Source organism: Lampetra planeri, chromosome 30, assembly GCF_965212315.1.
Source record: "Lampetra planeri chromosome 30, kcLamPlan1.2.h2, whole genome shotgun sequence".
NCBI classification, from domain to species: Eukaryota; Metazoa; Chordata; class Hyperoartia; order Petromyzontiformes; family Petromyzontidae; genus Lampetra; species Lampetra planeri.
The window spans coordinates 4,171,751-4,195,922 of record NC_136136.1 but is presented as its reverse complement, the minus strand read 5'-3'; the positions used below and the strand labels follow the sequence as shown (position 1 = coordinate 4,195,922).

General features: G+C 51.4%; 1 protein-coding gene across 1 annotated transcript; it reads right to left on the bottom strand.

Moving 5' to 3' along the window:
* Positions 1 to 998: 998 nt before the first annotated feature.
* On the bottom strand, positions 999 to 22,346 carry LOC144728737 (calpain-9-like). The gene is made up of 19 exons (XM_078608344.1): positions 22,170 to 22,346; positions 21,470 to 21,539; positions 20,098 to 20,216; positions 17,408 to 17,541; positions 16,645 to 16,816; positions 14,950 to 15,035; positions 13,278 to 13,355; positions 11,925 to 12,076; positions 10,782 to 10,981; positions 8,895 to 9,107; positions 7,381 to 7,452; positions 6,213 to 6,258; positions 5,792 to 5,850; positions 4,800 to 4,868; positions 4,333 to 4,426; positions 3,240 to 3,356; positions 1,748 to 1,803; positions 1,172 to 1,300; positions 999 to 1,058 (listed from the first exon to the last, which is right to left on the bottom strand). Exons 1-19 carry the CDS (start codon positions 22,344 to 22,346, stop codon positions 999 to 1,001), a joined length of 2,103 nt encoding a protein of 700 aa, XP_078464470.1.
* Positions 22,347 to 24,172: the final 1,826 nt, after the last annotated feature.

Below are 24,172 nucleotides of genomic sequence, written 5' to 3'. Positions count from 1 at the left end.
GCCCTGAATTACACGAATTGCATTCGCTTTCAAACAGGAGCAAACTTTTCCCAAATAAATGTCCTAGTTGTTGTGCTCTTCTCTACACGCAACGGCGCTCCGTGGACTAATAAAGACGGCGTCAGGATATCTGGCCGATTTCATTCCGGAGACGAAATCGGCCGGAACACGAAGTTAATGACCTATAGATATTTTTATTTATTGACCAGGTAAGGCCCACTGAGCTATAGAGCGCTGTTTCAGAAGCGACCTGGCCACAAATGATAGCTCAACGAAGTGGCTTATCACGTGGAAATGTATAGCAGCAGCCGCGTGTTGATTCTTAATGTGGAGGGAAAACACCGGAGGACCCGGAGAGAGAGAGAGAGAGAGATACATGAAAACTCCAAATATACAGGCATATGGGTCAGGGGTCAAACCCATGACGTCCTGCATATCAGGCGAAGTAGTTAATATATCGCCGCCACAGATGAAAAATCCATCCCCCGAAGCGGCTGCAGTAGGATACGGACACAGCTGCCCACGGCCTCTCTCCTCGCTTGCGGTGGGAACAGCCACTCACGGGAAGAGCGTCCCTGCTGCTGTTGTATTGCCGCTTCTCGGAATAGGAATGGGATTCCGCTTACAAACGAGCATCGTTACGGTGTAGCTTGCAAAAGTTATCCGCGCCCACATCATTGTCTGTTCGGGCAAAACAAATTCTGCATTGTAAGATTTTGTTTTTAAATACCCTGGCGCTACGGATAACCGCCCGTGCGACTTAGCTGTGAAGTGGGTTTCAGTTGTTTGCAGTCGGCTCGGGGAACCGCAGATCTCACTGAGCTCTGACAGTAACGACCCGAGGTCACATTGCGGGGGGCGTGCACACCCACGTTAGAACTGATTCGGATCTCCAAATATATTCGTCGTCACATCCCCGCTATATAGATATATATATTATTAAAACTCTTATATTTTAAATCGCCTTCTGCCCGTGGCTCTTCGTCCACCGTCGCCGGTCACGCCGGATGGCGCTCTCCTCCCGTGCCTCCCTCGAGGTCCCCGTGCTGTAGGAGCCACTGCGACGCGAGGGAGAGGGCACACGGCAGGGAGAGAAGGAGAAGAGGGAGTAGACAGCGACAAGGGCCGGGGAGCAATTTCTCGAAGTCAATTCTTGGCCGCCACTCGCCACCGTCCAAGCGCTCGCCACGGTTGCGTCTACGCCGGTGTCCGACGTTTCGCTCGGCAAGGCTTCTTCAGGAACCGAATTCACAAGCTGCCCGGCGCACTCCGGCGTTAGATCCTTGAAGAGGCTTCCCAGCTACGCGGAGCGAAACGTCGGACACCGTGTCGAACAACAGCGATACGGCAAGTCCTCGTTTAGCGTGGCGGCGGCGGTGGTAGATGCATTCCTGTAAAGTGCCGCGTTCGTGGAAATATGCCTTCAGCGAGAACAATTTCCCCATAAATAATGTAGCGATAACGTTCGGCGAGATATGATGCACTACTACGGACACGCAGCGAGATGGCGAGACTAACAACCGAGGATACGCCGCTGTAGCGCTTAGCCGCGCAGCTCAAAAAAGTAGTTCGTAACCAAACCGCTCAGATACCGCGTTATAACCGCGGTGCGTTCTGCGTTGTTCCGACTGTTCCCCCGCGGGACAACCGCGTTGGAGCGAAAACGCGTTGTGGTGTGAACGCCGCGCGTCAAGGCGAGGACTTGCCGCATTCCGAGTGAGCGCGCGTGCGGGGCAAGCTGCCGTACCTCGTTTATGTCCGGGAAGTGGTCCCCACCGGCCTTTGCTTGTGCTTCGTAGGTCCCTGTAATGCATCGTCGCATTTCAAACGTATACAAAATAAACTTGTTAACAACACCGGTAGCTATAGGGAGCATGGAAACATGCGAATCTCGGTGTGTATGTTCTTAAGCATAGCCTATGCGAATCGATTAATCAAATAAAAGTCACTGACATTGATTAATGTCCAGGTGGCTTGGTGGTTCAGCTGTCAGAGACACTGATTGTCGCATCGCTAGATTCCTCGGTGTGTATCCGGGTTTCATCCGCCCGTGATTAAACCTGATTCTCCAAGTTGATGGTCTCAGCCCACCGACACATCATACATGGTCGCTCTGCACTTCAATTGGCAAACTTGAGAATTAAACATACCGGGCAGACTGTCGTGCAACGGGCATTACTCTCAGAATGAGAATAGGTTTTACGCTTTCGGGCAATGAAACAGTTTGGTCCAACACCATGTGAGACTAGGCTCTAAGGAAAGCTGTCTCGGGTGTGGACCAATCAACTTCAAGGACAGTGCATACATTATCAGAGTTATGTTTTTTGTTTGCATTATGACTGCAGGTATTGTGGTCTATGCAAACATGACTCCTTGTAAAAAAGAGTGTCAGTTTTGTTGCCAGATAAAAGGGTAAAAACCAATTATATATTTTACTGGCAAATGAGGTTACAATGGTGGAATAAAACAGTTGTGTTAAGATGTTTAAACACCAAACAGAAACCTTTTGCAAGGTATCATGTCTGCATGAAGCACATATACTTGTGGTGAACATGCAAACAAAATAAAACATGCTCGGGTAATATATGGATTGTCTTTGAAACCGATTGGTCCACACCAGAGACAGCTTTCTTTAGAGCCTCGTCTCAAAACGGTGTTAGACCCGAGGACGCCAAGAGGCGAACAGCACAAGGACAATGCCACTCTCAGGGCATTGAGAGCTCGGGGTGAGCAGCTACATATGTTGATAGTGGCGAGGGAGGTCCCATGATTGCTCTCAGTGTGAAAGTGAATGGGAGAGTGCTGCCCCCTAGCGCATGTTGTGCCACTTGAATGCATCTCAAAGGTAGTTCTGCAATATCTGCTTCCACGGGTCTTTCTCTCAACAACAGGGCGTGATGATGCACTGCTGTGCTAGAGCTCCGAATGGACTCCTGATCTCGCCGCATAATGCCCATGGCACGATCGGGGTAAAATCGTGGACACTTTTTGGATACGGCAGGTCCGCGCTTAACGCGTGGCGCTCACACGACGCGTTTTCGCGATTACGCGGTTCTTGCACGAGAGAACGCTGGTCGCGCAACGCGGAACGCGCACCGTTATAACGCGGAACGCGCACCGTTATAGTGCCGGTGTACACGCGCGCACGCCTACAACAACAACAACAACCGACGACGAAAACGACGAGACAAGACAGGTGCTCGCGGCGGCGGCGTTCGCCGCTCCCGCGGTGACTTCACCGAAGAGCCGGCGGAGCGCGGCGACGCAGACGGCAAACTCGGTGAAGTCCAGGGCTCGGTCGGCGCCGGCGAAACGCTCCCACACTCGCTCGTACACGCGCCAGCGGAGACGGAAGCCTGCGCGCGAGGAAACAAAGGGCAAAGGTCCCCCGTGTAGCCCTGACGGACCGTTGGGGCAAGTGGCTGTCGGCAAGCAGCGCCGACGAAGGCCGGCGCGGCACACGAGGCGGTGGGTGTAGCAAGCACCACGCCCGGCCGCCTTTATCTCCCCAGTGGCGATGTTTACACACTGGACTAGGTACTCATTTGAGACCAAGTTGACCTAGTGGAGACCCAGGACCGGTCCAGATAATGGTCACTGGTGTTGGCCGTGAGCAGGACTCGAACTCGGGTTCCCCCGGGGTTCGTAGCGCAGTGCGCTCACCGCCACACCACGCACACACCAGGGGTGGCAGTACAGCAAGTAGGCTTGCTCTGCCCGTCGATGTGACATTTTTCTTTCAAACGTGCGGTGCGATTGATCGCAGGTGCAAGTTTGCATCTACGTCGTCTCACGAAGCTGGGTTGTGTCACAACCTTTCCCAACTGCAAACCAAACCCCGGGCAGATTAAAACAAAAACCGTCGTTATCTAATCCGCGCGGTCTTAACCGCGTTGCACACGTCACCGCTAGGCGGAAGGCCCCTCCGACTTGGAAGCAGCTCCAGAGAAGCCCGTCCATCTGTGGCAAACATAAAGTAGCCAAAAAGTCCAATGATGGGATGTGACGGGGTTTTGGCAACAGCAACCCTGGTCCCAGATCTCGGTACAAAGCGAGCCCTGCCACCCGGAGCGCACTCCTGGACTGTCCGGGTCAGTACCTGGACAGGTGTTAACTGTAACACTTAGCTACTCCACATCTGCCACAGTGTAACCCAGAGGTGTTGTACGGTACTGTGGTTGGCATGGGCCCTGGTGTGAGTAATGCGATGTGGGCCCCACCCACAACCCCCACCACCGCCACCGTCCACTTTATTCCTATCTGGTGACTCGGGTGTCTATGGTCCTCCAGCAGTCCGTGTGGGGCCCGGTGCAGTTGCACCGCCTGCGCTACCCTCGCCGGCCATACCCGAGTTCTCGAGCGCTTGGCCCAGCTCGTAGGAGGACATGGCGCCCGAGCCGTCCCTGTCGAACGCCACGAACACGTCCTGCGGGTAAAGCGAAGCGCGGGCGTGAGCCGCCGCCGAAGGTGAAAATGTTGCAGGCGCCCCCTGCAATTGACGCCGTGACGGCCGCGACAATCGCGTCTCGTCTGTCTTTGGAAAAAAAAATGTCGTTACGTCGCATATTGGAACGTCCGTCTCGTTTGCGGGCAAAGGATTTACGCAACGAGAAAATCATGGCACGTCACGAATGGATAGATATTACGCGTCGTTCAAATGTCGCCGTGACAAAGCTTTTTTGGCAGTGATTGAGCGAGTTGCTCACGTCTAGAAGGTGTGTTGGTCTATCTATCGCAAACATGAATTACGCAAAAAAATGCAAGTGATGAGATTATTTTTAAAAGTAATGGCCATTTACCTGCAGTTTCTTTATCTGGGCAGCAAACGTCTTGGTCTCGGCAATGTCCATTTCGTCTTTGCCTCCGAGCTGAATGCATCCGAGATTAAGGTTTAATCCAATGTTATATTTGCATAGCGCTTTTATCCAAGGCGCTTTACAAAGGGTTATGAGCGGTACAAGCAGGGTAACTAAAAGTGATGGGGTTTTGGGGAGGGCGGTTAGTGGGTATCAGAATTACGGAGGTGCCAAGGGATGGAGGGATGAAGGATGGGGCCAGGCAGGAGCGGAAACTCGACAGGGGGAGGGGTGCTTCTCGCTTCGTGTGGAGGGGAAGTTTGTTCCAGTGCAAGGGTGGCAAGTAGTGAAAAGGAGCGGTAAACGGTGATTGTGCACAAGGAGAGGGGGGCGGGACGGTGAGGGACAGAGATTGAGAGCGGAGGGAGCGGGAGGAGACGTGAAACGAGACGAGGGAAGCGAGGTAATGGTGGGGCAAGGCCATGAAGAGATTTAAATACCAGCGTAAGGAGCTTGAGTAGACACCGGTGGTAAATCCCAGCTTTGAGTCCGTGCCACGTATCCTGCCCAACAATGCAGGCATAGATAGCCAGGTGGCGTTGGCGGCAGCGCACGCCTGTAACGCAGCACTGTTGGCGGATCACGCAGATGTTGCGGAGCTGCCTTCCCGCTAGCATCGCGCTGCCACCGTTCCCTGGCCAGCAAAGACGTGGACTCCACCTGTTGCATCTGTACGGGATTGAGTGTTGCCCCCTCGCACGCCGTGAGGTTTTTCCGGGTGCTCGTGTCTCCACTGGCACGTACACGCTCACTAAGTGGCCGACGACGCCTCACTCTACAAGAGGACTGCAGAGCTTGGGCGATTGTTGACGCCAGCTCACTTAGAGCATTGCTCATAGGGCTCGGCAAGGTAACGGAGAGTGAGAGAGAGGGAGGGAGGGGACCCATTCACTGAGCTTTGTTGAAGTCGTTCGTTGGGCCGAGACAAAGGATACCACGTCTGGCATCAGCGCGCCGCACGAACGCGCGTCGAGGCGCGCGGAGCCCGTGTGCTCTGCAGGAGAAAAAAAAAGCCATCGACGCGGAGCTCAGATGAGTCGGTGGAGGCAGAATCACGCATTGCAAACATCCAGCACAATCAATGCAATCGATGCACAATCGATGCGCAATCAATGCACAATCAATGCGTAATCGATGCGCAATCAATGCGCAATCAATACGCAATCAAGACACAATGTATAATCAATTCAATAAATGCGCAATCAATGTACAATCGATGCACAATGAATGCGCAATCAATACACAATGTATAATCTTTAATGCAATCAATGCGCAATCAATGCATAATCAATACATTACGAATGCATTATCAACCTTCATGGAAAGCACCACAATGGTCAAATGTAGACATCTTACTGATGTTGAAGAGAGCCACAAAGTCGGGAGCGGAGATGGTCTTCCCCTGCGGAGAGATGCGCCGACAGTCCTGAACATTCATACCGAATCAATAATAATAATCATCTCTTCAAAGACGCCTGGTCGGCGTGGAAGAGTAGGCCAATTGCCCGTTACAAGGGGGCGCTCTAAAGCTCCCTCTAGTGGAGGCCTTTCCGCCCGCAGTGGCGTGAGTGGGGAGTTGCACGGCCGCTCCTTTATCTTCACCCATCGATGACCACGAGTTTAAAACACGTACTTTTCGGCTTTCGCGACCAATATTGTTCATGATAAATGTAATATTTTATTTTGGGTTCGATCCCCTAGATATACATGTGTCATTAAGCCACCACAACCAGACACAGCCAATTGCAAACGTCACAATTCTGGCACACCGCCTGATGAAGCTGGTTGTAATCACCAACGAAACCTCGAACTCAAATTGTAGATGTTGTGGTTGTACTCTCCAACACGCCGGTGTGCTGGAGTAGGCACTAATTGGCACGTTTTGTTTACGTGACAAAACCTTGGTAATTGATTGGCTATGTTGGGTGGTGTCGGGTTCAATGACACACTCACGATGACTCTTAGGCATCATGAATGTGATAGTGGATGAGGCTTCAATCAGTCTCATCCTTCCATTCCTCCTTCAACCCCCTGCACCATCGCCTCCTTCCCCTGCTGTCACATCTCATTCCTTGTCCATACCCGATCACTAACGGCGTTAGCTACCCCACCCATCCTTCCCTTATTTTGCCATTTTTCACCGTAGTATGCAGACATTTTTCGATTTAAAGCTTTCGTGACTGCAGGGATTCATCTTCTTGGTTCTTTCGGTAAAGTCACGTAGAAGGGAAGTAATACAATAATAAAAATAAAACATAATAAAACAATTCTCACGACGTTTCGGCCACAACGCAAGCAGCCGTCCTCAGGTGAAAACCAGGTCTGTCGAGGCGACAGCGTCTGAATGGAGACATTGCCAAGCGCCTTTAGCTTAAGGTGCTTTATCAATCCAAAATAGAATAGAATAGGTAGAAACGGCGGGTCTGTGCGCAGAGAAAAGCTGGATGCTGGGCGCGCCCCGGCGCAGAGTGGAGTGTGACGAAGGGGGGCTCCCACCGCGCGTGGCCTGGAGCGTGGAACGCACGTCTCTCGTGAACGTGGAGAAGAGGTGCTCGATAGGTTCCCCGCGACGTGCCGGCGGTGCCGCGAACACGACCTGGGCACCAGAGACGGGTCAGGAGCAGATGTGTCACCGGTTGGCACCACCATCAAAGACAAAGAGCCCCCCGTATAGTCTTAACAGACTGTTGGGGCAAGTGTTGTTAGCGAGCACATATGAAGGCTGGCACGGTACAGGAGGGGGTTGGTGGCTAACACCACGCCCGGCCGCCTTTGTCTCCCCAGTGGCGATGTTTACACACAACACTAGGTACTCATTTGAGGCTGAGTCGACCTAGCGGAAGCCTAGGACCATTTCAGATAATCGTCACTGGTATTTGCCTTGAGCGGGAATCGAACTCGGGTGGCCAGGTTCATAGCGCAGCTCGCTAACTGCTTCCCCACCACTGCGGAGATGGAGCGACGAAGTTAGTTCGTGCGTGGTAGTGCACGAGTGATCGCGACGGAGTGGGAGGGTCCATCATCCAGCAGTGGATAGACCTCGGCTCATGAAGATAATGATGATGACGGTGATGAACTACTCACGAGATGGGCACGGCAACCCAAATGACTGACCAAGGATCGGTGTAAACGTGGCGTTGAGAGAAGGCACGTGCACAGCCCGATGCGCGACTCACCGTTGGGTCAAAGGTGCAGTCTGGTGCCTCCATACACCTGGGAAGTCCGGTCCGAGAGAGACACCGAATAACCATGGGTCACACGCGACGCGACAACAGCATGGAATTACGTTTCGCTGCTACGTATGTATACATGTTGAACTTCTTTCCCATGTAGCCCACCGTGGTAATAGGAGGTGTGGGGGGAGGGGGGAGAGGACGACAAGCAGAAAAAACGAGTTCTCAATATAAGAGTTTTAAATCTAGATTTAAACGTAACAAAACTCCCAGTGACCCTCCTAATATCTCCGGTAGCTTCCTAACATCGGAAGGAAGAGCGTTCCAGACGGCCGCGGAAGCGCATCCGAGCGCGCCGCGCGATGGTCACAGCCAACAAACCACCGCGATAAATGTTTTTTTACCCTTTTATCTGGCAACAAAACTGACACCTTTTTTACGAGGAGGCATTGTCTTTGAGTTGTGCGCCTTTTGGCGTCATCTGGTCCAACCCATGTGAGACTAGGCTCTAAGGAAAGCTGTCTCGGGTGTGGACCAATCAATTTCAAGGACAGTGCATACATTATCAGAGTTATGGTTTTTGTTTGCATTATGACTGCAGGTATTGTGGTCTATGCAAACATGACTCCTCGTAAAAAAAGGTGTCAGTTTTGTTGCCAGATAAAAGGGTAAAAAACCAATTATCATATTTTTTACTGGCAAATGAGGTACCAATGGTGTAAACCACCGCGACTTCCACCGCTCGCGCAGCGCCTGCGTTTGCGTCGTGCCCCGAAGCGTCGTGCGACCTCGTCGCTCGCGATGAGATCCCCCCCCCCCTTCCACATACCCACCACCCCCCCCCCCCCCATGGGAACCCCGGCACTCGCCAGGAGCGGTTGTCGCGCTTGGCGAAGGTGCGCAGGAAGAAGTCGCCGGGCTCGCCGGGCCGGTAGGTGGAGGGCACGAGCACGTAGGGTCCCCGGGGCAGCACGATGCGCGCCGTCACCTCGCGCGCGTTCGCAAACGCGCGGCTCTCGTGGACGCGTCGTGCCGCCGCGAAGAACGTGGCGGGCAGGCGGCCCGGGACGGACTGCAGCTGCGCACGTGGGTGGCGGAGGGCGAGTTTTACAGACGTGCAAGGCAGGCGGTTGCAACGTGTGGTGAACGAACGGCGAGTCGGATCGTTCAGCGGCGATCGGAAATAAATCCACGAGGCTACTCCTGAAGCAGTCGAATGGCAACGAATTGGAAGCTGTTTAGCACCGCGTCGGAGGCCTTCGCTGACAATATCATCCAAAATGCAGTTGTTTTTATTACACGCTTTTATTTAACTCACTCTGTCTGTTGTCGTAGACTCAAAAAATATTGTAACTCAATTTTACCCACTTCCCAATGTGCTATCGACTGAAAACTTGGTATACTTATGTCATACTGATGACACGACTAATATTCTATCATGAAAAAATCTAAAACATATATTTTAAAACAATATTTTTTATATATTATGTTTTGGCTTGGGTCTAATTGTCCACGCTCAACTGACGTTGGCTGTAAATCACCACGGCCCCCTTACGTTGTGGCAAGCTTCGGGGCCACTTCCAGGAGTCGTGGAGTTCTGCCATTACTCGTACGGTACATTTCATTAAAGCGTGTTTTGAAAAAAAGTATTTTTAAATATGACTTATTTTGGGTTAGATCGCGTAAATATATAAATGTGTCGTTAGACCCGCCACCACCTGACACAGCCAATTAGTAAGGTTTGTTACGTAAACAGAACGTGGCAATTCGTTACTAGTTCAGCACACTGGTGTGTTGCAGAGCAAATCCACATTGTAAAATTGTGAATGTCGTTTTTTGTACGTATATTTGTTTGTATCTCCCTTGAGATGGGACTTTGTGGGATGAAGGTTGAGATTAGGGCACGGGGTGATCAATACCGTCTGAATTGGTCTACAATAAGGTAGGCATTGATAATTATTCAGAATTTGAAACCATACGTTTATTACAAGTACACTATTTAGTTACGTCTCACAAATCAAACCTCTGCAATTTGTTTCCAACACAAATCGACTCACCCACTACTCAACCATCTACATACAACTCCATAATCCTCTGCAATCCAGTGCAATACAAAGTCGTGCCCCACACTACGAATCAAACGCGAGCGGTCATACACGAGCTGGCCGTTATTCATCCGCTCGCTCGCGATCATTACAAAACCACATACGAAGCGTGCACTTGACTTGCCTCCGGAGGAATCTGCAAAAGAAACATAACCAAATTATTAATACCGTATGATTATTATGCTTGCTGCCCATGAAAAACGCTGTCTCAATTCTGTTTCAGGAGGGTCCTGCTGAGTGTTTTGTAGTAGAGAGGGCGATGATTGCTGTTTGTATAGTTTTCGAAGCGCACCCATGTTTCTGGATACACCGTGCGGACGTGCTAATATACGGAAGTGCATATATGTAGAAATGTGTCTGGGTAGTCTTTGTGAATTTGCTTCATACAATAGTGCACCCACGTTTATGTGTACACATTATGAATGTGCCATATGCATTGACAGTGCACCCATGTTTCTGGGTGCATATTGGAAATGCGCTTTATACAATACTAGCAGACCCATGTTTCTGGGTGCCCGTTGTGAATCTGTCGTATGCAATAATAGCGCAGCCGTGTTTCTGGGTGCACACTGTGAACGTGCTAATATAAAACAATAGTGCACCCACGTCTCTGGGTGCACGTTACGAACGCGCAGAGCCCCACTCACGCTGTAGATGCTGAAGCCGATGTGCAGGAACGTGGAGCGCGCTCCGCGCTTGAGCACGCGCCTGTCCTTCTGCATCAGCGCGACCACCACCGTGCACGTGACGTCGCCACGGCCCTCCAACCCATCCTCGTCATCATCGGAGTCGTCGTCATCCTCCTCGCACAGGGTCAGACGGAACTGTGGGTTCGTCCAGAACGTGCCTGGATGGCAAACACCACGTGGAATCTACACGTTAACGCATAAAGACAAATGTCCCCCGTGTAGCCATCGCATATTTTTGGGGCAAGTGCTGTTAGCGAGCACCACGCTCGCTAACACGAGGGGGCGGATGGCCAGCACCTGCACGGCCGCCTTTGTCTCCCCAGTGGCGATGTTTACACACCGCTCCAGGTACTCATATGAGGCCGAGTCGACCTAGGGGAGGCCCAAGACCGCTTCAGGTAATCGTCACTGATGATGGGTCACCGGGTTCGTCGCGCAGCACGCCAACCGTTACACTACCGCTCCCCACATGTTAATAAGGCAAAGATCCCCCGTATAGTCTGTAAGAGACTGTTGGGGCAAATGCTGTTAGCGAGTAGCACCTATGAAGTCCGGCACGGCACATGAGTGGCGATGTTTTTACCCACCGCACCAGGTATTCATTTGAAGCTGTTAACGCATACCTACATGCATCATCATCGGCCATGATATATCCACTGCCGGATCAAGGCCTGCCCAAGGTGTCACCATCTCACATGCACCAGTTGCCATGTTGAACTGCTGCCCCTCTGTTACGATCATCGTCATGATCACCACGTGCTCAAGCACTGCATGCTGCGGCTAGTACTTTAGACTATGATGATTCTGATGACGAGAACAATAGTGACAATGAAGATGATCTTGACGGTGAAGACAATGATGACGCTGAAAATAACGATCGTGATGATGAACGATGACAATGACGGTGACGACGACGACGAAAATAGTGGCAGCGCTGATGACGACGACGATGATGATGATGATGATGGTGGTGGTGGCGAAAGCAATGATGATGACGATGAAAATGATGATGGCGACGACGACGATGATGATGGTGGTGGTGGCAAAGGCAATGATGATGACAATGAAAATTATGATGGCGACGACGACGATGGCACTCGCCCTCAAACTTGCGACATCCCCCCGCGGTGCACCCTGGCACCCATCGGCCCTCGTGCGTGGCGAGGGCCCACCCAGTGGCACCTCCTCCGTGCGGGCTCAGGCTGCAGATCTCCACGTTACTGAAGCAGTGCGCGAAGTCGCACCAGGACATCCTGCACACGGAGCGGCGCGTGGGTCACGTCATCGCGTAGATGTGTGCAAGTGCGCTTGCCTGCCCGCCCGCCAGACAGCCAGCAAAACTTTTTTTTCTCAATTGTCGTACAATTTAACTTTCAAAGTACAGCACGTGTAAGAATAGGTTTTAACCTTTCTCGCAATAAAACATGAGGTGTTCAAATGTTCAAACACCAAATAGATGACTACTTTTGCAAGGAATTAAGTCTGCATGAACCACACGGTACTTGAAGTGAACATCCAAACAAACCATGCTCTTATAATATATGCATTGCCTTTGAAACTAATTGGCCTACGCCAAAGACAGCCTTCTTTAGTTTTTAAAAGCCAATGCATATATTATGATATAAGAGCATGCTTTGTTTGCATGTTCGCAACAAGTACTGTCTGTGGTTAATGTAGTATTTGATTCCTTGCAAAAGGTTAATGGTGTTTGAACATCTTTTCACATTTTTTTTTACTGCCAGAAAGGGTAGAACATATTTTAAAATCTTGATTTGAAGCTTTCGTGACTGCAGGAATCCATACTCTGTGGTTATTTCGGTAAAGTTTGCGTAATTAGAAATGAAATAAAATTAATCCATTTTTTTTTGTTTTACAAATAAAATGTCTTTTACAAATAAAATAAAATGGTATTTTATTAGTTTTATTTCTAGCAACATATTCTTATTTTTAATACTTTGATACCGCCAAAAAAGGTCTAATTACACAATATGTGTCCTTACGGAGGTGGTTGGGTCCCTGGGCAAAGCGCCTTTTCCTTTTTACCCATCCCCTGGGCTACATCATCTCTCCACTGAACGACGGTGATTTGGACCTCAAGTATTCTAGACGACATTGCGTAATGTCCTTGCAGTTTTTCATTTGATGGAGTGTGCGCAAATAATAATGATGAAAAAGAAGAAAATAAAGAACACTTGCAATGCACCTTTCACACCGGAGGTCACAATGTGCTGTACAGCGCTACAAACAGACATTTAAAATAAACCCCTATTAAAAGCTTTGCAGGCTAATGATAACCTCACCCCACCAAATGAAGTAAAACAAAATCCCACGGGGGGAACAACGGATAAATTAATGAATAATAATCACGCGTGCCTTGTTTGTAATGAGGGCGAGCGGTGGAGTGGGGGAATAATTGCGTGGGGACAGGGCAATAAAGTGGTGTCTGGTGGTCACCAAAACTCCCCGTCCTCTTCTCGTTGAAGCCTCAACCTCTGCTTCTCTTCGCAGGACACCGCGTTCCACTCCGGAGAGCTGCGGCGAGACAGCACAGCGAGCAGGGCAGTTTTGTTGCCAGAAAAAAAGGGGAAAACCCTATTAGTAAATTGTTGTACTGGCAAAGGAGGCCTCATAATGTAGATGCTTTCTCCGAGCTCCCATTACTCTGATAGTGTGTTGTCTTTGAACTGTGCGCCTTGTGGCGTCATCTGGTCGAACACCGTATGAGACTAGGCTCTAATGAAAGCTGTCACTGGTGTGGACCAATGAGTTTCAAGGACAGTGCATAAATGATCAGAGTGTTGTTTTTTGTTTGCATTTTGACTGCAAGTATTGTGGTTAATGTAAACATGATTCCTTGCGAAAGGTGTCAGTTTTGTTGCCAGAAAAAAGGGAAAAACCCCTATTAGTACCTTACATTGTGTTCAGATGGCGACTTTGATCGAGGCGCTTAACATCATTTTAAAAAACACAACGCTACGAACAAAGAAATGATCGAGAGGGCAGGGGCGTGCAGGATTGGGTGACCCCCAATAGAGGCGGGTTTAGAGAAGGGATGGGAAGGAGTGGAGGGGCGGTGGGAGCGAAGAGGAAGAGAATGGGCGATGGAGAATGGTTGAGGCTTTAAGAGAGGAACGGAAGGAGGTCACGGAAGGGGTCTGCTCAATGCATTGGGTTGGTTGGGTGGGGTGGTGGAGGGTCTTACGACACAGATTTAGTCAGATCGTTACGCGCGCGAATCCAAAAACGATCAACTCTGAATGGTGATATTGGCTGCGATAAGCTCTTCGTCTGTAATATATTCAAATCGATATTTTAGCATTCTTCACGCGCGAGTGTTTTACAAAAGTGAGGAATGACCCGACGGGTATTTAGGAGGCGACCACGTGGTCGCACGGCGCCTTTGCTCTCCATGTGCTCAAACAAAACCACTTGCACAACCGTCGTCATCATCATCATTAGAAAATTATACAAAAACAACAGCATCATACTCTTTATATGAACAAGGACAACATAATTCCCCCCCCCCTACCACACACCGCCCCCACCCCTCAGCAATGTCTGTCTGTATGTCTGTCTGTATGTCTGTCTGTATGTCTGACTGTATGTATGTCTGTATGTCTTTCTGTATGTATGTCTGTATGTGTGTCTGTCTGTCTGTCTGTCTGCCTGCCTGCCTGCCTGTATGTATGTCTGTCTGTATGTGTGTCTGTCTGTCTGTCTGCCTGCCTGCCTGCCTGCATGTCTGTATGTATGTCTGTCTGTCGGTCTGTATGTCTGTCTGTATGTCTGTCTGTCTGTATGTCTGTATGTATGCATGTCTGTTTGTCTGTATGGCTGCCTGTATGTATGTCTGTATGTATGTCTCTATAACTTATTTCGCACCGATATCAATAATCACGATTCGGGATAAAAAAAAATAAAGTCAATAACATTAAAATCGGAGTCTGTGAGGGAGACAGAGACAGGGGGGGAGTGAGACAGGGAGGGAGAGAGGGAGGGAGTGAGAGAAAGGAAGAGAGCGAAGGGGAGTGAGAGAGGGGGGGAGTGAGAGAGGGGGGGGAGTGAGACAGGGATGGAGACAGTGAGACGGGGGTGGGGTGGGGGGCGACACGTGATGGCATCCCACCAGTCGTTCCAGGAGCCGCTGTACTCCTGATAGCCCCAGGGGTTCCGTAGCCTCAGCAGGCGAACTCTGCTGCCGTTCACCGTCACCTGGACGCGCGTCGGCGGGGTCAGGGACGCCGCTCGTTAGTCACGCCACGCTGCGCCGCTCCGTGCCGCGGCCCGAGAGGGCCTCGCTATCGCGTGCACGGGCTGCCTCCGTCACAGACTTTTACCGGCGCCGTGGGCTGCCGAGGGGCTTACGTCGTCAGCGGAGGGGCTGGAGAGCAAAGTGGATCGTTGTGTCTTCTTGGTTCTTTCGGTAAAGTCAAGTAGAATGGAAATAATAAAAAATAAAAATAAAACAATGCAATAATTCTCACGACGTTTCGGCCGCAACGCAAGCAGCCGTCCTCAGGTGGAGAGCAGGTCTGTCGAGGAGACAGAGTCTAAATCGAAATTTGGATCGTTGTGCTGTACGTCTATGCTTCCACGTCTACGCTCACAGGCTTCGCCAGCACGCACCGGCCAGCCTTGGCGAGTTGTGGTGGAATGATCGTAATGCACCCCATGCATGCGCAGCGAGGCCTTCGTCCAGCAGTGGATTGGCGATGACTGCGAGCGTGGTCACGTGCGAGTGTTTAGGCGCGTGTGAGTGTTTGGGTGGTGAGTGTTTAGGCGCGCGCGTGTTTATGTGCGTGTGAGTGTTTATGTGCATGTGAGCGTTCATGTGCGTGTGAGTGTTTATGTGCATGTGAGTGTTTATGCGCGTGAGTGTTTAGGCGGTGAGTGTTTAGGTGGTGAGTGTTTAGGCGCGTGTGAGTGTTTATGTGCGTGTGAGTGTTTATGTGCATGTGAGTGTTTATGCGCGTGAGTGTTTAGGCGGTGAGTGTTTAGGTGGTGAGTGTTTAGGCGCGTGTGAGTGTTTATGTGCGTGTGAGTGTTTATGTGCGTGTGAGTGTTTATGTGCATGTGAGTGTTTATGCGCGTGAGTGTTTAGGCGGTGAGTGTTTAGGCGCGTGTGAGTGTTTATGTGCGTGCTCATGAGCTCACCGAGTCGACACCCAGCACCGCGTACGCATGACCCATCACCAGGCCCTCCGAGTTCACCCGACCCACCTGGGCCGGGTCTTTGGACTGTCGACATCGTCATCATCATCATCAATTATCATCATCAATTATCATCACCTGCCACAGGTGACGATTATTATCATTGCCATATTGATATAATTGTCGTCATCATCTGGCGCGGGTTAATAATAATTGGTAGTTTTATCGTCATAGATCACAGGTGAATCATCATCAAACGGCCGCATCATCCGCACAATCGCATCGTCGAACGCAGTTGAATTGTCAAGATGCATCAACCATCGACACCACGATCATCATTTTGACATTGTAAGCTTTCGCGACCAATATCATCCATAATAAAGGGTTTTTTTGGGGGTTTAATCGCGTAAATAGAAATATATAACCCAACAAAACCCTCCATTATGAACCACGATCATCAGTTCGGCACCTCCGCTCAGCGCGGCTGGCTCCGCACGGTGCGAAATAAGTTTGACGTTCGCGCAAACTGCGTGGGCCGCGTCCAGGAATCAACGAATCGCCGGACCAAAGCACCGCCGCCGCCTGCCTCCTGCCTGCTGCCTGCCTGCCGCCTGCCTGCCTCCTGCCGGTCTAAACGAGGGGAGAATCACCGAGACCGCCACCGCCGCACCTTGAGGAAGCAGGCGACGAGCGCTTTGGCGGCGAGGGCGGAGCGCACGGCGCTCCAGAGGCGGGTCGAGTCGCCGGGGCTCACGGGGTGCGACTCGCCGAGGCCGCCCGTGAAGTCCTCCATGGCCTCGACGATCTTGCCCGTCCGCAGGCCGGCGTAGGAGCCGTTCACCCTGCGACCCGGGTGGGGGGTGGAGGGGTGTGGGGGTTGGTGGGGGGACATTGTGGACCAAGGTCGAGGTGACGACCGCGAGCGTCTTGAGTGGCACCCTCGCCAAATCAACTCCCTCCCTCTTCACGCTCGCCAACAAAACAGATGTTTGTTCGCACAAAACAACAGAGAGAGACAAGCGAACGACAAACAGTGCAACAACGACAACAACTAAATAACAAAGTAACAACAAAAATGTGTAGGTGAGGTTGGAAACCCAAGAGGACTTATATAAACCCCCCCCCCCCCCCCAAGAAAGAACAACGTAAATACAAAACAGATTGTTCAAATCAATCAAACTGAGCTTACTAATTACAATGAAACATATTCAAAACAGCGTTCGAAAAACCACGTAACTACCTCGCCTCGTGCACCCGGTGTGCCGAAGAGTAAAAACACACAACATTCATGCACGAGTCGAGTACGACGTAGCCGCCGGTGATCACAAGCAGAGCTTCATCGGGCGATTGTTCCAGGCGACACGTGGAAGGGGCGTTGGGTGGGTGGGTGGTTTTGCGGTGGGGGGCAATCTTCGCCTTGGTGTGCGTCTCACTTGGCGTAAGCCTTCTCGAGCAGAGCGCTCCAGAACTCGTGCCTGGCGCTGGAGGAGGCGTACACGAGTTTGCCGTGCTGCGTGGGTAGCCGGTCGTCCACCACCACCTCCACCCAGCGGCCGTACTGCCAGAACTGCGACAAACAAAAGACAACGATCCCCCCCCCCCCCGTAGCCTTCAAAAGGCTGTGTTGGGTGAACGTCGTTCGCACCGTACGTATCCAGCCGCGCTAATCGGAGGTGCGGGGGCGTTGTTAAGCGAGTCGCGCCTGCGAAGTCCGGCGAACACGAGGCGAGTGTGTGGCTAAAGCCACGTCCCAGCCGCCTTTGTCTCCCCGCGGTGTGTTGATGTTTACACACAGGTTAACTTAGGGGGGCGGGGGTGCCCAGGACCGGTTCAGAGAATCGTCGCTGGTGTTTGCCGTGAGCAGGAATCGGTTCGTAGAAGCAGCGCGCTAACTGCTGCGCCACCGATCCCCACACTGGGGGAGCGGTGGCGCGTGTGGCAGGCAGCCGAGTGCGGAATCGCACACGTGCACAAAGACACACAGACACGAATATAAAAACACACATGAGGGGCCGTCCATAAATGACGTCACGCGATTTTGGACGATTTTTGACCCCCCCCCCCTCGTCACACGGAGTCACAAAAAGTCAGACCCCCCCCTCAAATATGACGTCACAAAGCTGTCCCCCCCCCACAAAAAATAAAACGTGCTTCAAATCGCTTCAAACTATTGTCATTGGAGTGCGTTTTTAATGTGGCGCTGCACTCTGACGTTCTAGGAGAAAACATTTATTAAAAAGTCTATTCAATTAAGTAGAACGTGTTGTCTATACTGTATTTATTTAAAGTTACGCATTTTGATGTGACGTCACATTTCACACATCGTCACAAATGTCTGACACCCCCCCAGGTACGTGACGTCATTTATGGTCGCCCCCTGAACATTCAGCAAACACGTGGCAACACAAACACACAACTCGTGAAGACAAAGGTCTCCCCTCCCCCTCCGCTTTAGAGACTGTTGGGACAAGTTCTGCTTGCGAACACCTACGGCGAGGCATGCTGCGATGTGGCCCCAGTGCTGATGTGTTGACACCATGCCGAGCAAGTTATTTAAGGCTGAGTGGGTGACGAGGAGAGGGTTCGCGACCGGTTCGCTACCGATGTGAGCGAGTGATTAGCACGGTTGGCTACGTACGGCGCCAAAGAAGTTCAACACACACACACGTCAGCCGTGGCCGGGAATCGAACCTAGGTTCGCTAACCATTGCGTCACGCACTGCTCCAGACGTTCACAGGAGCACCCCCCAACACACAACAAACACGGCGTACAACAAACAAAGACACACCGAGTGCAGCGATTAGCACGCTCGGCTACGTACGGTGAGAAGGAAGTCCTACACACATACATGATTGCAGATGATGCGATGAAATGTGCTCATAAAGCCGCCTAATTGTCACGGGACGGGAACACCCATTCATTGAGGCGACTGCACACCGATACACACACGGCCCTTACAAACCCCACCCCCACCCCACCCCCGTAATGCTCATTGTAACGCAATGACCGAATGTAGTACAAGGATAACTAATACAACATTTGCAACAACGACAAGAAATCCGCTTGTCCGTTAGGACTCGGAACGCGTATCGTTATATTTGCGGAACGAGCGTCGTTATAACGTTAAATGTGTACTGTTATAACGCGCAACGCGCCCGTTATAACGCGGTTTCTAAGCGGTCAACAACAAACACTTTTTTCTTCTTGGTTCTTTCGGTAAAGTCACGTAGAAGGGAAATAATAAAATAATAAAAATTAAGCATAATAAAATAATTCTCACGACGTTTCGTCTGTCTTTCCGACAGACCTGTTCTTCACCTGAGGACGGCTGCTTGCGTTGTGGCCGAAACGTCGTGAGAATTATTTTATTATGTTTTATTTTTATTATTGTATTATTTCCCTTCTACGTGACTTTACCGAAAGAACCAAGAAGATGAATCCCTGCAGTCACGAAAGCTTTAAATCGAAAAAGACGAACACTTTTCTTGAGCTGCACAGCTGAGCGGTACAGCGATAGAGTACATGGGATGACGCAGTGACGCAGACTGATAGAGTAACGCGGTGGCGTGCCCTCGGTTTGTTGTCCCGCCATCCCACTGCGTGTGCCTCGTGACACATCGCTATCTCGCCAAACTTCATCGTCACATCTTTGATGGGGGAAATCGGGTTTTTTTTTTGTCGCCGAACGCGGCACTCTTTTCTGGCGAACGCATCCACTGCGACTGCAACCAGTGCCGGACTAAGCTAGTGCGGGGCCTGTAGCATATGTTACAAAGGGGTCCTAATTAAAATAAAACACGTAAATATTAAACACACAAATTTAGAACTTGCATAGTAAAGTAATTGTATTTATTCATTTGCTATACAGCCAGATAATACGACAAATCGCTAACCTAAAACACCCAGTCGTTCATAAAAGTTTAAGGCGGAATAGTACTATAGTAATAGAGCGAGTGCAGAATCACTGAACCGGAATTGATAGCTTGAAAGCATTTAGCGCGGGCCCCCTTGAAAGTGCGGGTCCCGTAGCATAATGGAGCTACTTTTGCCACTAGGGATAATCCGGCACTGACTGCAACCACCACTTGGATGCGTTCGAGCGAGGAATCAATTTGCACGTACTCGGAAACGGAAGATGCCGCAGTAGGACGCTCCAAAGTGCTGCCCCTCGGGCACCACGTGGGCGAAGAGGCGGCGGTACATCGTGAGAGAGGAGAGGGCAGCCAGGAGCCAGCAGTCCCCTGCAACAAAGACACAAAGATTTCCCGTAAATAGCCTTGGCAGACTCGTCGAGGGAAAGTGCTGTTAGCGAGCACCTATGAAGGCCGGCACTGTGGCACGCGAGGGGGTGGGTTGCCAGCACCACGCCCGGCCGCCTTTGTCTCCCCAGTGGCGATGTTTACACACCGCACCGGGTACTCATTTGAGGCCGAGTTGACCTAGTGGAGGTCCAGATAATGGTCACTGGTGTTGGCCGTGAGCGGGAATCGAACTCGGGTTCCCCCGGGGTTCGTAGCGCAGTGCGCTCACCGCTACACCACACACACCAGGGGTGGCAGTACAGCAAGTAGGCGCTCGCAAACAGCACTTGTCCCGACAGTCTGCTATGGCTATTGCAGAGGGATTTGTTGTTTTGCTGCCCTGTCCAAGCTTACATTTGGTGTTGAAAAATCGGCAGGAATTGATGCACTTACGCAAATTGTACTAATATACTTCATTTATTTGTATTTATTTTCGCGACTTATGTACCTTCCCCATACTTTGCACTCCTATCGGTTTTTTTTTATCGTTTGTTGTTGTTGTGACTTTCTGACCAACCCCGACTGGAAGCCTGTAAAACATCAAGAGCTTCATAGCTCATCGGATTCCTCGTGCAGTCTAAACAAAGATTCCGATTCGGATATTTGCCTCTGTCTGTGTGTGTGGCGAGCGGTAGTGTCGTGGCCAGCGTCGTAACATCTTCCAAACAGCCCCTTGCTGCTCATCGGAAACGTCCGACAGCAGTTGATCATCACTCGTTTCCAGAGGGGGCGGCCACTTTCGCCCGATAAGGGGCCGTCCATAAATGACGTCACGCGATTTTGGACGATTTTTGATCCCCCCCCCTCGTCACACGGCGTCACAAAAAGTCAGACTCCCCCCTCAAATATGACGTCACAAAGCTCTACCCCCCCCCCCCCCAAAAAAAAATATTTCCATTTAGAAAATAAAACACGCTTCAAATCGCTTCAAACTATTGTCATTGTAGTGCGTATTTAATGTTGCGCTGCACTCTAACGTTGTAAGAGAAAACATTTATTAAAAGTCTATTTAATTAAGTAGAACGTGTTGTCTATATTTATTTAAAGTTGCGCATTTTGATGTGACGTCACATTTCTCAACCTCCCCCCCCTCTCGTCACACATCGTCACAAATGTCTGACCCCCCCCCCCCCCTAGGTGCGTGACGTCATTTTTCAGTGTGGGGGCCTTGCAGTGGCCCCCGTGGTGCTTACAGAGCTCGCCCTGGCAGATGTCGCTGGTAGTTGCCCCTTCAGCAATGAACCGCGGCGTGGGGCATATCTCCTGGCCAGTGTCGCACACAGACACAGGGACACGCACGTGTCAGCGTCAAGGGGAACACTCCCCTCTACCCCTCTCGCCCCTCGACCCCCTCTACCCCTCTCGCCCCCCTCGACCCCTCTACCCCTCGACCCCATCGACCCCCTCTACCCCCTCTACCCCTCTACCCTCTCTACCCCTCTACCCCTCTCGCCCCTCCACCCCTGTCACGCCTCCACCCCTCTACCCCTATTGCCCCTCTACCCCCTCGACTCTTCTCGCCCCTCCACCCCTCTACCCCTCTACCCCTCGACCCCCTCTACCCCTCTACCCCTCCACCCCTCTACCCCTCCACCCCTCTCGCCCCTCTACCCCTCTCGCCCCTCCACCCCTGTCACTCCTCTACCCCTCTCGCCCCTCTACCCCTCTACCCCTCTCGCCCCTCCACCCCCTCTACCCCTGTCACTCCTCCACCCCTGACACCACTCTACCCCTCTCCTCTATCGCATTTGCGCGGAATCCACGGCCGGAGCTCAACGCCGTGGAGTGCGGTTGACGTCACCACCGCGTGCCAGCCAGGCAGACATTGAATCCAGGCGGGAACACGTTTTTTCCCTCTTATAGTATACACATCTATGCTACGGCGATTATTACCTGCGGCCTGAGCCAGTGGATATTCTCCGCGTCGGCATCCAATGAGCCCAGTGCTTCTGGTCCGGGTGGGAAGGCGTCGTCTTCGAAGAGCTCTCCCCGGCCGAGGCACGCGCGTCTCAGGATCTCAAAGTCCTGCTCCAGGTGACTCGCGGGTCGTTCTGCAGATCCCTCTTCCATGGTCGCACACTGGCCCTCGGCGAGCGTCAAGCCAGGGTTAGTCAGTTGCTTTTACTTTGATTTGAGTCAGTCGTCGTCTCGCGCAACTACAGCCTGCGGGGTTTTCGTCAAGTCTTCGGATTATATTTGTTACCCGACCGCTTGATCTAATGAACTAAAGCAGTCAAGCATTTCGTGTGCTGCGTCTAATTTTTGAGTTCGGAAAAGTGGTGGTAAGTGTTGGGGCGCCACAGTGGCGAGATGTTAACTACCTCGCATTGTATACAGCAGATCGTGGGTTCGATTCCGACACGAACGCCTGCTGTATATTTGGAGTTTGCGTGTCTCTCTCCCCGTGGTCGTGTGGATTTTTCTCCAGGTCCTCCGATTTTTCCATCCGCATTTAGAAGCATGCGTTTAGAGTATTTTGCTGTCGTCACGCTCGGTGATTACAAAAATATAGACACACGTCTACTGGACATGTGTGAGAGAGAAAAGAGCTTCATAGCTCATCGGATTCCTCCAGTATCAACAAACATTCCCATTCTGACGAATATCTTCGTCACTGCGAGAACTTTCGTTGACACAAAAAAATGGACACTGCCCCCCCCCCCCCCCCTGTCCATGGCCACGAGTTATTCAGCAAGGGCTGACATTCATCGGGATCTGCGAGCCCTGGTAAAGAATAAGAAGAAGTGGGGTACTCGGCACACCAACGTGCAATGTCCCTCTCGCTAATCAAGAGTCAGGTGCGACGCGCACTCCAGTCGAGCAGCGAAGCGGCAAAACTACCAAAAAAAACCCCTCTTCGGCGAGACATTAAAACCCCCATTGGGTTACACCGCAAATCTGCGCGTGTTTGACATCGGTGGTGCAGAAGCGGCGTGGTCCCTGTGGCGTGCGGCGTGCGTAACGAGTCAAATGATTACTTACGGCCCCTTTGTAGCTCCACTGCTGGACGAAGGCCTCGTCACGCCGCGCCGCGTGTAGACGACACAGCGACACAACAAACCAAAGCTCGCCGTGTCGTCTCTTCACAGACTGTTGGAGCAAGTGCTGTTCGCGTGCCCCTCTCGAGGGCGGCTATGTCCCAGGTCGCCGTTGTAAACGAGACGGCCCTGGCGTCTAGAGTTCCCACCTGGTTCAACGAACCTCACCTATGTATGGGTGTATTTATGTAAATACTCACAATATGCAGACTCGCTGCAGTTTGGCTATCGGTGTGGGCCATGTACAGCCATGTCGCTTGCGATGGATGGCTGTGTCGGTCGAATGATCGTGCCAAATAGGATCAGAGATGACCCCCCCCTCTCCTCACCCACCTTCTGGCTTTAATTGATCTGCGCAATTAGGTTAATTGGTCCGTCAGCGTCAGCACACGTGACTGGCCCCCTTGTAATCGCTAGCGAGGCAATTAGATGAGTCATCACGCCGCAGGACACGCGTGAGTTTGCGCAATTCGCATCGCGATTAAGAGCAGGCGTAAAAAAATTGCTTGTAATTGGAAGCTTACGGCCTTACACGACAGCACCCTTGATAAACATTGACGTCGTTATTTATAGCTACCGTTGCTGAGCACAGGCTCAAAAACGCCCAGGGTCCAGCGACGAACAGCACTAATGCGGGTGCAGTATCAGAGATGAGTGACTTTGGGGTTTCTTTTTTAAAACAAACAAAATACAAAACATTATTTTGCGATACTGTGTCGGTGTTAGATGGCGCCAGGCAATAAAAGGTTGTTATCGTCCATGAGTCCGGATCAGGTGTTTCGCTCGTCGGTACCACCAGACGAGGCAGAAGAACAGTGGTTCGAATCGCCTTACGTGGCGAATAACGGCGACTTGTGT